The sequence below is a fragment of the Bubalus kerabau genome, chromosome 2, assembly GCF_029407905.1.
Source record: "Bubalus kerabau isolate K-KA32 ecotype Philippines breed swamp buffalo chromosome 2, PCC_UOA_SB_1v2, whole genome shotgun sequence".
Lineage (NCBI taxonomy): Eukaryota > Metazoa > Chordata > Mammalia > Artiodactyla > Bovidae > Bubalus > Bubalus kerabau.
Genome location: NC_073625.1, coordinates 53572965 through 53586573, shown reverse-complemented (window position 1 = coordinate 53586573; position 13609 = coordinate 53572965). Strand labels below are relative to the sequence as shown.

At 36.7% G+C, this 13609-nt stretch overlaps 1 protein-coding gene across 1 annotated transcript in view; it reads right to left on the bottom strand.

Annotated features, from left to right (window-relative positions):
• Positions 1 to 282: 282 nt before the first annotated feature.
• LTN1 (listerin E3 ubiquitin protein ligase 1) overlaps positions 283 to 13609 on the bottom strand; it is a 59160-nt gene continuing 45833 nt past the window's right edge. Inside the window, exons 25-30 of the mRNA XM_055567746.1 lie at positions 12783 to 12969; positions 8277 to 8448; positions 6971 to 7191; positions 5242 to 5436; positions 3707 to 3874; positions 283 to 2805 (exon numbers count right to left, since the gene is read on the bottom strand). Coding sequence (XP_055423721.1) covers positions 2743 to 2805; positions 3707 to 3874; positions 5242 to 5436; positions 6971 to 7191; positions 8277 to 8448; positions 12783 to 12969 — 1006 coding nt within the window. The 3' untranslated portion in view covers positions 283 to 2742. The remainder of the gene's footprint in view (positions 2806 to 3706; positions 3875 to 5241; positions 5437 to 6970; positions 7192 to 8276; positions 8449 to 12782; positions 12970 to 13609) is intronic.

The following is a 13609-nucleotide window of genomic DNA, read 5'->3' as shown; positions in this document are numbered from 1 at the left end:
CAACTTAGCGACTGAACAACAACAAAGTCACAGAGCACACATCTAAAATCAGAATATCTATTACCTGAAATTCCATTTGGGGGCATGTGTTCAGAATACCTAGCACGTTTCATCTGCATAAGAAAATATTATCAAGAGTGTCCACTGGCAGCGCTGTTCAAAAGGGCAAAGAGTAACAACTGAAATGACCATCAGTGAGCGAAATGATAAGCAAACTGCCATAGTGATACAAAACAGCAGTAATGTTGAACGAAAAGGGAAACTACAAAAGAACACATCACAAAATTTTGAAAAACTGCTGTATTATTTATGGACAGAAACGTGGTAAAAATATAAAATCTTAAGCAGGAAGGAGTCATACCAACTTCAGGAGGGTGGGTGAGCACCAATGAGGGAAGGAGGAGATGGTCTCAGGGAAGAGTACAAAAGAGTAACATTTTATTTCTTTAAAAATCAGAAGCAAATATGGCAAAATAGTTTATGAAGAGTACAAGGGCATTTATATTATTATTAGTTATGTATATTTGAAATATTTTGCAATTAAAAAGAATTTTAATGGGCACATATGGTATTGACAATCAAATAATTATTCACACCACACAAACTCAAGTAATGACATTGCTTTAAGCCACAGAAACTTATATACATACATTACAGCATGTGATAAATAAGAGTTAAAAATAAATTCTAAAATTTGCAATTTACATCAGGGCTTTAAATTAACAATTTTACTAATGGGCTCTGAATTTCATGCAATTTTAAAATGTCCTTAATGCTAGAATTTTAAGGGATGCTCTCGAGTTGTCAAAGCTATATAAACAAACTTTAATTATAATGTGATATTCTGAATTTCAGTTTTATTTTGGAAAGCTTCTTCTTTAATGTATAAACAATAACAAGCTTTACATTTGTATTTACAAGTCTAAAAGAAATGTGCCAAGTGTCCTAAGTATGACGAGTAGGCATCTCACTTAATTATACTCTTTCACCGGAGAACCTGATGCCCTGAAGAATAATGTGGAAAAACAATGCTCCATTATTCCCTTTTCTTTTCTACTTGGGGTATGGGTCAGAAGCAAGATGTACCAATACTGGAAAAGTTATAAACAAAGCCTTACTATAAAACAATTTTAAAGGAAAAGTGTGTAATTTTCACAGAGGAGTAACACAATCTTTTGGGTTTACTATGTCAGAGAGAGACATAGGAAAAAGAGAGAATATTTTAAGAAAGGGGTTAAGAAGAGGTAGTAGAATTTTGCTATCTGTATTCCTTGAGCCTAAGGCTATAAGGTAATAAATACTACAGAGAAAATTTTAGGAGACAGATAAAACTGGGCAGGACACTGCATCTACAATACAACTCAAGATCTTTAACTCACACAGAATACTTCAGTCTCCACTACAATGCTCTGACCACATTCATATTATTTCAATAATAACCGTTTTACCCAGCTGATAGTATACAGTAATTTTATTTAACACGAGTTGCTTTTTGCCAATTAAACATTTGCAATAGAGATGATTAGCTGAGTCTTCACGTAACCTTGCAATGAGATAGGTTAATTATTTCCCATGTGATGGAAGACTGCAATAAAATTATTCCAAGTTCCAAACTTTCACACTTTTATATTTTGGGCACAGTTTTTAAGGGCAGTAATGCTGTAGCAAAACTCAGGTCTTCACCTACCTCATTTCAGCCTGTTATACTGAATTATACTTAGTATTAAAATGTCTAACTCGCACTTATGAAGGCTAGAAAAAATTAGCTCCCCTCAACTCTCTCTAATTTAGTGTAATTCTGACCAGTAAGAATAGCAAAATTTGCTTACAAAATTTAAAGCCTCCTACAATGTTTTTATATTTTTTGCTTCTTCCACCACTCTTAAGTTTCAGAAATAACTATTTCTTTGCTCTTGACAGAAGAATAGAAACCACTCTGCTTCATGAATAAAATAAGGTGACTTCTGTTTCTCTCAAATTCTCACCCTCTGGAGACTCACTGCAACTGAGTAATAAATTCACTGACACGTCTGCAATCCAAATTTCACTAGCACAAGGAAATTCTTTTACAGTAAAAAGGTCAGTGTTCTGAATTTAATTTTCTGAATTTCAAAACCCTTAGTAAATGGAGGCACCTTAAAGTTCAGTTTATACTCTTTTACACAGGCTTTCAGAGCATGCTTTAAATAGCTTAAGATAAGCTATATTAATAGCTTAATGTCATTTTATCATTAAAATAATCTACAAATATCAGAATACTAATTACTTTTGTTGTTGTAACTAATAAATAAGTCTCAAAATATCTGTGGATGTAAATCAACCCTCTCAATTCATTACCTCACTCGGACTGTTCTAAACATAGATAAACTAACTGAATGAGTTTATCAGTATAATACACTTGTGCAATGCTTTCACCAATTCCCACTCTGTACTTTAGGGTTTTTCCACATTTATTTTTAAATGTACAAAGCGATTAAACTATTAATATAAATATTTTTCTCTCCAATATGTAATATTTTTATGTAAAAGAAAAGGTTTCCAAACATTTACAAAGCAATCTAAAGATAAGTAAACCTGATTTTAGGATCATTACATGAACAAAAATAATTTTCCAGAGAAGGCCCTATTTGAAAGTAATGCTCAGCTGCCTCCTCACATCAGCACTTCAAGATGAATCCAAATCCACCGCCTTTGCTTGAATTTCTTCAGGGATCAATTCCATTGAGGGGGAAAAAAAAAATCTCAGAAAAAGGTCTCGCGACAGAGTGGACAAGTGGATTTGTTGCTGGATGTAAACCATTTGTACTGAAAAAGAAAAATCTAAGTGTTAAAAACGTTTTACACTGCCATTTTACATATACGTCTAAAGTAACAATTTTTTAATATAAAAATTTACTTTAGTAATTACACAAAATGGAAGTTAAAGCAAATGTTTCTTATCAAACTGGCCAAGTTGAAAAGACAATATTATCTTTTTTAAAAAATAAAACAAGATGAATACAGCAATCCTTTATTGAACAATGATGCTCAGCTTTGCATATTCCATTTAAATAGTGGTAGGTTTTACATAAATCTTCTTCTTTTAATCCTTTCAACAGCCTTCAGAAAAGTATTATTATCTCCATTTTACAGATGAGAAAACTGGAACTCAGGCCAGCAAGCTGGTGCTTTGCAGACTAAAGTAACTTTAAAATGATTAAAGTAAGAAAAGGGAGACTACTGAAATGTCTGTTCTTTACATTCATCTCCAAATCAACACGGTTCAGTGCTCCTTCCAAAGGCCAGTGGTTCTCTGCACTCAGGCTCACGCTCACAAAAACGGAGGAGTGTAAAGAAAGCTGCTGGGATGGACTGAGCACAGTGAGATTTCCTTTATGATGTCTGAACAGAGCAAAAAGCTCTGATGCCAGACAGCTCTCAGTTCCAATTTGTTCAGTCTCCTTTACTGTATACCTCTTACAAAGCCATCCATTTTTTAAGTGCCAAGAGCTATTTTAGAAACTTCCATTTATTAAAGTGCTTTGATGCCACCAGTCTCAGTAAATTACTAATTTTATTTTACAGATTTTGAAAAATCATTTTTAATATGTCTCCCATTAACCACAATTAAGAGTTTAACATCCACAGTTTTCTAAGGTTAGATATCATCCATATATAATATTAATATATGTAAGATATAAATAAGCTAGTTTCTCTTTAGACTTACCAAACAAGCTGAATGGAACTTTTTTTTGCATGTTCTACAGGCTTTTTTGGGAAGAGAATAGTTGAAACCGTGAATGACTGAGAAACAAATCATGCAATCTTCAACACCCTCAAAACGTTTGTCTACATTATTTTTCCATAATGCTAAGCCTTCCATAATACTTCCATTCTGTTAACAAGGAAAAAATAAATAAATAAATAAATACACACTTTAAATCACCAATATTATCTTTATTCAATTTCACAAATTTTAAAATTGTATTATAATCTGGAAAGAAGAGAATCAATCTGCTTGGCTATATCACAATTCTAAATTTTATGAATACTGGTTTTCAAAATGACCTCCCACGTTTTAGGAACCAGGTATGTTTCTTCCTTAAATGTCGACTTGAATGAAAGGCTTCTGACCCAATTTTCAATTTTTATAGTCTTAGCTTGTTATTTGATGAAACTTTTTAAATAATTAAGTTGTTTGGATCAGTTCTCCTAACTTTTAACTAAAAATGATGAGATTAACTATCTCACCTACTCAAATGCTGATTTGTTCCAGCTCTACAATACTAGTGAATAGACCTGTTTTAACATACTTTTCCTGTACTATAGAATGCCTGACAAACAAAAACTAGAGAAGGTGCAAACAAAACTAGAGAAGACTTAACAATTTGTTTAAAATGCAAAAAGGTCTTTGAAAGTACTGGGATTTCTCTAACCACAGGAGGAGAGGTGAAATGTTAAAAGTAAAAGTAGCTCAGAAGACATTCAGCTGTCCGAGACTTACAAAAAGATTCCCTCTCAACTTTAATACCAGGTATTGTTCTATAACACCTACAAGGTCAATGAAGAAGAGTCGATTCTTTTCAAACACCAAGGAAAAACGCTACAGAGCCTTAAAAATTAAAATAAGCTTGGCAGGGTCAAATAATTTAGACATATATCTGTTTCAGTTTCTGTTCAGTCACTCAGTCGTATCTGACTCTGTTAAACCATGGACTGGAGCATGCCAGGCTTCCTTGTCCATCACCAACTCCTGGAGCTTGCTCAAACTCATGTCCATCGAGTCGGTGATGCCATCCAACCATCTCATCCTCTGTCGTCCCCTTCTCCTCCTGCCCTCAATCTTTCCCAGCATCAGGGTCTATTCAAATGAGTTGGTTCTTCGCATCAGGTGGCCAAAGTATGGGAGCGTCAGCTTCAGCATCAGTCCTTCCAATGAATATTCAGGACTGATTTCCTTTAGGATTGATTAGTTTGATCTCCTTGCAGTCCAAGGGAGTCTCAATAGTCTTCGCCAGGACCACAGTTCAAAAGCATCAATTCTTCAGTTCTCAACCTTTCTTTTTGGTCCAACTCTCACATCCATAATGACTACTGGAAAAACCATAGCCTTGACTATATGGACCTTTGTCAGATTTAACAAAATATAGTATCCATTTCTACTTAAGCAGAAGAGAGAAAGTTTTACTGCCCTTTCACACAGTATAGCAGCGACTTCTCTCTAGTTCATAAAGCCTAACAAGCATGTATGTGGACACTTACTTGATGGGTAAGGTAAGTGCTCAGCTGAAGCATCCAGTTTCGCCACTGCTGCACGGCCACTCCAACTCTTTTCCCACTTTCCACTGTTATTGAGCCCAATGGATAATTTGAAGGCAGCTGTATTATAAGTTCAATCACTATATCCTCAATACTGTAAGTGGCCATGACTTCTCGAGTAGTAGCTCGAGCTTTAACCTGCAACACATGAAAAGTAATTTTTTTTTTTGCCAATTTTCTTTTCTTCCCTTTTATTCAAAAACCATCTTGACAGGTTGACAGATAGCAGCCAGTCCTCATTCAAACAAAACACGGGTTAAACATATTCACTTATCTAATGTGAGATATTTAAGAAATAGATTCAAATAGCTGACATGTTTCATAGTGATGTTATGACAAAGATGTTTTAAAAAGAAATGCACTGAAAAAGTATGTTTTTATTATACTAGGTTTATCATATTGTAGTTTTTGAATAGAAGTGTATAGAATGGGTTATTATTAATTATCCCTTCTCTTCCAAAGTCAGTGTATCAAATATCACTTCTATTTAGATGTCTTCCAAGTCTTTCCCTACCACAGAATTCCCCTGAGCTTTAGAACCAACCATCAACTGCCAGAATATTTATACCTGATCTTGATTTTCTTCCTAGCACTGCAAACTCAACAGAGAATACAAATCACCATCCTTTAAAAATTAATTCTTCTGACTTTAGTATTCTATGCTATAAAGTGTAGCATCATCTTAAATTTCTCTTTCAGATATTAATTAGCTGTAAGTTTGGTTAAATCACCACAGAATTTCTCACATCCCTCCCCTTTTAAGGACTAGTCTCACTGTTTCCCGCAGGCCCTCCTCATAATGTCTACACCTTATGAGCCTCTCTAACTACTCACGTGAACCCACGCCCCGCACCAGCAGCCCATGCTGTAGGACTTCAGTCAGAACAATTTCACTGTTTAACTCTGACACCGTCACTGCCTCAGAAGAAAAAATACAGTGGCTACACAGCACTAAATATTTTAGAATGTTAGTTGATGCCTTTTCCAGTATGGACTCAATTCATCACAGAAGCCATCTGTTCTCTATTTACCTTCATGAAAACTACTCTATATGAATACTGGGCTACTCATTATTTCTTAAGCAATCACAGAAATTATTAATACATTCTCATCTTCAAACTTTTTGCTTTTGCTGTGCTGTTTTCTCTATATTAAATGCTGTAACCCACAGCAGCATCCTGCCAACCTCAAAATAACCCCCCCTCCATCAAGTCTTACCTAGGCCCCCAAGCCGGATGACCTTTTCCCACCCTGACTGCAGAACACTCTTCCTCTTAATGTGCCACTTTCCAGTCTCCAATGCAAAATACATTACCAATATCACCCTCTTTCCTTTATCGGACTGTATGTTATTACACGACAGGAATGAGACCCTTCTAAGCTGTCTATTTTGCAGGTGACTGGCACAAAGCGCCTGGCATCTATAGGTATTCCAATGTATATTTTGAATTAACTAATGAATGTTCAAAAACTATTTAGCATAGGTAAATGAAATTATAACATCACTTCAATCAATGCATTAATTTGAGATCTGATGTCCAAGAATCAGAAAATAGACAATTTCTTTAATTTCTGAACCAAGAGCTACAATTGTGATCATACTGACTACAACGGATAGGCATAACCAATACTGAGACAACTTTTCTAGAAAAAAATTCAAGATAATACTAACCGTCATGCCATTAAACAGCTGTGTACTTGTTTGCACAGAAGATATTTCTTGAAAAGAAAGAACACTGCTAACATACTTGCTGGTAAATCTATCTACGATATTGAACACACGCTTCTCACTACTGTTCCACCACAGCCTAACCATGGCTGGCAAGTCTTTTAGTGTCATGTGATAGACTGAACAAGCCAAGTGTGGAATATGGTAGGGAAGAGCTGAGGTATCTGAGGAAAAAACAAATTCTTCGTTAGTAACATGTATCTCTTACACAGAACACACTAATATGAGTACTTTCCTTGGAAAATCATTTTCAGTTCCTTAACACTAGCGCTAGAGCTCATAGAACAGACATGCCAAGGAAACCAGAACTCTGTAGAATATTAGCTTTTTCTCCCACATTCAAAATGAACAATTAGAATGGTAGAAAGAAGATCTTGAAGGATATGGAAAAATCTGCCCCCAAATAGCACTATTTTGCAGGGAAGATCATAAATAAAATGAAGCACACACACTTCAAAGAGGAGGAAAAATTAAAGATTTTTTTTCTTATGAAAGTGGAAGTGAAGTCGCTCAGTTGTGTCCGACTCTTTGAGACCACATGCACTGCAGCCTACCAGGCTCTTCCATCCATGGGATTTTCCAGGCAAGAGTACTGGAGTGGGTTGCCATTCCCTTCTCCAGGGGATCTTCCCAACCCAGGGATCAAACCTGGGTCTCCTGCATTGCAGGCAGAGGCTTTACCATCTGGACTGCCAGGGAAGCCCCAAATTATGAAAAAAAAACTGGCGGCCTTTACTTTCCCCAGAGCTCACTGATGTGTTATGCAGAAGTTCTAGAGTCCTACTGTACTACCCACAAGACAAAGCTCCAACCTCAGATCTCCAAGGCATTTAAAACAATTCCTATTCTCAGGAAATCCTTTTTAACACTGAGGCGTAGCTAGATGCATGCACGTCTACCCCTTCAACTAAAATGTGAGCTCCCGGAGTGAAAAAATAATACATTTTACTCATCTTCGTTTCCCCAACAGAAGACCATCCACGGGCCTACAAAACATTATTGTCTACAGAGTAAAAGATAACAGTAATCTAGAAACTAAGCTTCAAACATGAATTAAATTCCTAAGAACTTTACCCATAAGATCTAATTACTTATTCTATGTAGAGAAATAGGGAAAATCTGGCACTTCAACAATGTCATAGAGGGGACCCACATTTGGGGTTACTCTCCATGTCCTCATGGTAAAGAGTCATACAACCTGAGTTGAGCCTCGTCCCCGGGAAGAAATACACACACACATCATACTGACCTCTAATACCCAACTGGAGCTCTTCTGTAAAGAAAGTTCGAGGGTCCTTATTGGAGAGCTCAACGGCTGTCTCTGCAAAGGCTGGATTTTCTGGCATAAGCCTGAACAGGTGATAAAGCAATTTATTCAAACTTTTTGTTTTTCGAAGGTACATTGAATACAGAGCTCGAAGCTGGTGGAAATGAGAGAATTTTTGTTAGTAAACCCAATTAAATAGGACATTCAGCAGACTTGGAACGAATTAAAGTATAAACAGATTGGGACTTCCCTGGGAGTAGTCCAGCGGCTGAGACTCCGTCCTCCCTATGCAGGGGGCCCAGGTGTGATCCCTGGTCGGGGAAACTAGATCCCACATGCTGCAACTAAGATCCAGCACAGCCAAATAAATAAATAAATATTTTAAAAAATATATATATATTACCTATATATATAGTACAATGTATATGTGTGTGTGTATATATACATATATAGTACAAGAACACAATGAATGGAGAAGGAAATGGCAACGCACTCCAGTGTTCTTGCCTGGAAAATCCCAGGGACAGGGGAGCCTGGTGGGCTGCCGTCTATGGGGTCGCACAGAGTCGGACATGACTGAAGTGACTTAGCAGCAGCAACACAATGAAAAAATGCATTTATCTGAACACTGAGAATGACATGGAAGAGTCTTACAAAATACATGGCACAGTGTCACTCTCCAGGCGGGCCGTCTGATGACACTGCTCCCCCTCTCATACACTAGCAGAAGTTCTCACCACCCCTTCGTTACTAGACATATGCCTCTAACATCTTTCCCAAACTGTCTCCTGTTGATAAGTTCACTGCCACTTGGGAGTCTGAGCTGAGAAAAATCTATTTGCCACTGCCCACAGATGCTTCACTCATTCTCCTCCCAAATCTTCCACACCACAATCTCTAATCTTTCAAATTCTGCTCAAAACTAATCCCATTGCTATGGCTGCCCTCACCCTATACCAAACATTCCAGCATCCCTTTATGACAGCACAATCCGCTGGCTCAAAACGTCCTGGAGTTGTTTTATAAATCAAGAAATTTCACATAATAATATGGCTTTTTTTTCTGCTTTCTTTCTTAAAAATAGGAAAAATCTGGCACCACTGGGTATACTACAGGTATCTACATGAGACATGTGCTTTAGAAACTCGTTCCTCAATAATGTAGTTTTCATTTGTTCATATTTACCTTGCAGTTCTTTGGTATTTGTACCTGTTTGAAAATTACTTTTTCCACTATGCCATATTGTCTCCTCAGAGTACACAGACACCATTTTCTGGACACAATGAATGCTCAAATACAAAGATCAAGCTATAGGATTTGGCATTTGGGATTCTTAAAAAATTGACCACGAAGAAATCGGGAGGACACTACCTTTACCAAGTAACCAAACTTAACATCGCCAAATAAGAGGACACATGATATTTTGTGCTCCTAAGGTGACCGTAAAAACACAGCACCACTGTGCAATAAATCCCCTTGCTGAAAAATAACTAGAATATAACTACGAGAAAACTATCAGACAAATCCCAACTGGAAGACAGTTTACAAAATAACTGACTTGGTGAATGACAAGCAAGAAAAGTAGAGGAATTATAAGCTAAGGAAATATGATAGACAAATACAAACATAATCCTTGACTGAATCCTCAACAGAAAAGGAAATAAAACTATAAAGGACATTACTGGGAAAAATGGGAAATTTTTATTTTTTTAGGGGGCAAATTTTAAATACAAATTAGATAATATTATTGCATCAAAATTAAAGTGTAATATCTGTATTACATTTATGATAAACATGTTCTTATCTTAGGAGTTTATGTGTATGTAAATGTGTGCTTGGTTATGTCTGACTCTTTGTGACCCCATGGACTGTAGCTGGCCAGGCTCCTCTGTTCATGAGATTTCCCAGGTAAGAATACTGGAATGGGCTGCCATTTCCTACTCCAGTAGATCTTCCTGACCCAGGGATCAAACCCGAGTCTCTTGTGCCTCCTGTGTTGGCAGGCAGATTCTTTACCACTGCACCATCTGGGAAAGCCATTTCTAGCATATTCATGTTTAAATACTTTTGGCAAAGCATCATGATGTCTGCTGTCTACCATCTCTGTAAATCTGAATATTTTTCAAAATAAAAAGTTGGAAGGAAAGTAGAATTTTTTTTAAAAAATGTATTGCATATATCAATGGGCTTTTAAAAAACACATGTCTACTAGCCAGCAGTCCCACTCATAGGTATACAACACAAGAGAAATGAAAATAAACGTACACACAAAAACTAAGGCATAAGCCTTCATAGCAGCTTTATTCACAATAGGCAAAAAGTAGAAGCAACCTAAACGCCCATTGGATGACTTGATAAGCAAAATGTGTTATAGTCACACAATGAACTATTTTTCGGACATAAAAAACAATGCATACTAACACATGCTGCATTATGAACAAACCTGGAAACCATTGTGCTATAAGAAATAAGCCAGACACAAAAGGCCATGTATGTGAAAAGTCCACAGTGGGCAAATCATAGAGACAGAAAATAGACTAGTGGTTGCCAGTGGCCAGGGGGTTTGAAAGGAAAAGGAACAGCAGGTGGGTAAGGGTGTTTTTTTTTGGGGGGGGGGGGGGTGGTTGGGAGGGGAGCTGGGTGTTGATGTGTGTAGATACTGAAAATGTTCTAAAATTAGATGGCAGTGATGGTGTACAATTCTGTAAATACACTAGAAACACCAAACTGTACTCTTTATCTTTTTTTTTGGCCACACTGGGATCTGAAGTTCCCCGACCAGGGATCAAACCTGCACCTCCTGCAGTAGAGGCACAGAGCCTTAACCACTGGACCACCAGAGGAGTCCCCAAAACTGCATCCTTTAATTAAGCAAATTTGATGATATGTGAAATACATCTCAGCCAAACTATAAGACACAGACACAGACACACACACACACACACACACACACACACACACACACACTTGTTTTCAATTCAATTTAATTCACTAATTCTTTTGAGACGAATGTTAAAAACAACCCAGATTAAGGGCCAAAAATTTATTTAAAAAATGGTCTGCTTTAGGATTCTTCTAATTACTGTTATTTACTGAGTTATGATGGTTTACTTGTTGACAGTTCAGTTCAACTTCTAGGCTCAATAAATGCTGATCTAATTGTGCCCCTCCCCCACTCTGGCTTAATGAAAAAGATGATGTATTCATAATTTCTGCATATAAGAATTACATAATTATTCCTAATATCTGAGCATAACAAGACCAAAATTCTTAGATATAAGGCCTCAATATGCTGCAATTTTTTAGAGATCAACAATATTCTAAGAAACAAATGCAGAAGCCTAACAAGTAGTTCTTGAAATACATAATCAGTGAATTAAGACAACCTCAAATCACAAACCTAAGTGGTAAGACTGAAAATAAATACAACAATCTGAACATCTAGATCAGTGTTGCCTCTGTGATTTCATTTTCTCCTTAGATAAACAAATGCAAAAATGTATATGTTGATATATTTGTACCAAGAAACTAGATTATTGAGCTTTCCTGGTGGCTCCGGGGCAAAGAACCCACCTGCCATCGCAGGATACATGGGTTTGATCCCCAGTCCGGGAAGATCTCCTGGAGAAGGAAAGCAAAACCCACTCCAGTACTCTTGCCTAGAGAATCCCATGGGCTACAGTCCATGGGGTCGCAAAGAGTCAGGACTAAGTGACTAAACAACTACATGGGTTATTAGTAACAACGTAAGTTATAACTTAAGGATTCTGAAAAATCACATTGAAAATGAATGCCATGATATTTAGTCACACTTTAAATATGTAGCGATTTAAGTCTTGTTGTATTAACCTGACAAAGAAGTGACCTACTTTATTAAACTGATTCAATGTTTGAAACTTTTTTAAAAGCAGGCATCTGTCTAAAAGAATTTTTTAAACTGGAGCAGAGCTTTCCAGCTTCCTTGTTAAACGTGAGACAACAGAGACATCTAGTGGCTGCTAAAATAATTTGGGCAAAATAATTACTATAGGATATTTTCATTATTTAGTGATAACAGCTTGAATTACATATGGTAATATTTCATAGATCTTTCTTTAAACACTGATTTTCAAATAAGGTGAATTTCCATTGATATTCCCACAAGTCAGAAGTTGACCAAAGGGAAAAAGAAAATAGCAAGATCCGGTTCTTTAGAAACTGTTGTTATGATAGCACAAAAGTAAATTATAGAAACCTGGTTTCCTGCAATAAACAGACTTGGTGGATACATTCAGTTAGAAAAAAACTGATCCAAGCATAGAACTGTGGGAGGGTGACAAAGTAAAGACAGAAATAAATTTAGCAGAATGTCTGCAATGAGCCAGATAAGATCAGATTAAAATGTGAGGCATGTCCTCATTTTACTCCAAAACGAGGGGAAGGAAAGGGTTTAAGATAGTAAGAGAAACATACTTTTGACAGAACTTTTTTTGGTCTCATTTTATTTACCTGAGATGAAGCAGCTTTGAAGAAAGTAAGTATTAATTTCCAAGTGAGGAGGTACCCCAGAACATAACAGAAGTCTTCACTCAGTGGCTTGATAGTAACTATCTGTCCAACAGGAATACATCCCAAAACATTTTCTAGTAAGTCCTCTTGAGTGCCAAGAAGAGACATCAGTGCAGCCGGTGGCGACCTAAGAATCAATGATTAAACACCACAGTTTTCTTCATAATTTGTCCCTTAACAAACTGACAGCATGTATAAATTTGAAGCATTTTAGAAAAATCTTTCTCTTCCTCTATTTTCCAAAAACCATTTTAAAAGTTCCCCTTTATAGGTTCAATTTTGACCCTTAATTTTATATAAAGGCAATTATAGAATCTGAAAGGCATAAAATGATATAGAAATACATATACATGTTTTCATATTTATAAATATGTAAGATATGCTATAAAATTTACTCTAGAAATTAGTACTTAAAGGAAAAACTTTTCAGTTCAGTGTGGTCGCTCAGTCATGTTCAACTCTTTGCAACCCCATGGACCATGGCATACCAGGCCTCCCTGTCCATCACCAACTCCTGGAGTTTACCCAAACTCATGTCCATTAAGTCAGTGCCAGGCAACCATCTCATCCTCTGTCATCCCCTTCTCCTCACGCCTTCAGTCTTGCCAAGAATCATGGTCTTTTCAAATGAGTCAGCTCTTCACATCAGGTGGCCAAAGTGTTGGAGTTTCAGCTTCAACATCAGTCCTTCCAATGAATATTCAGGACTGATCTCCTTTAGGATGGACTGGTTGGATCTCCTTGCAGTTCAAGGGAATCTGAAGAGT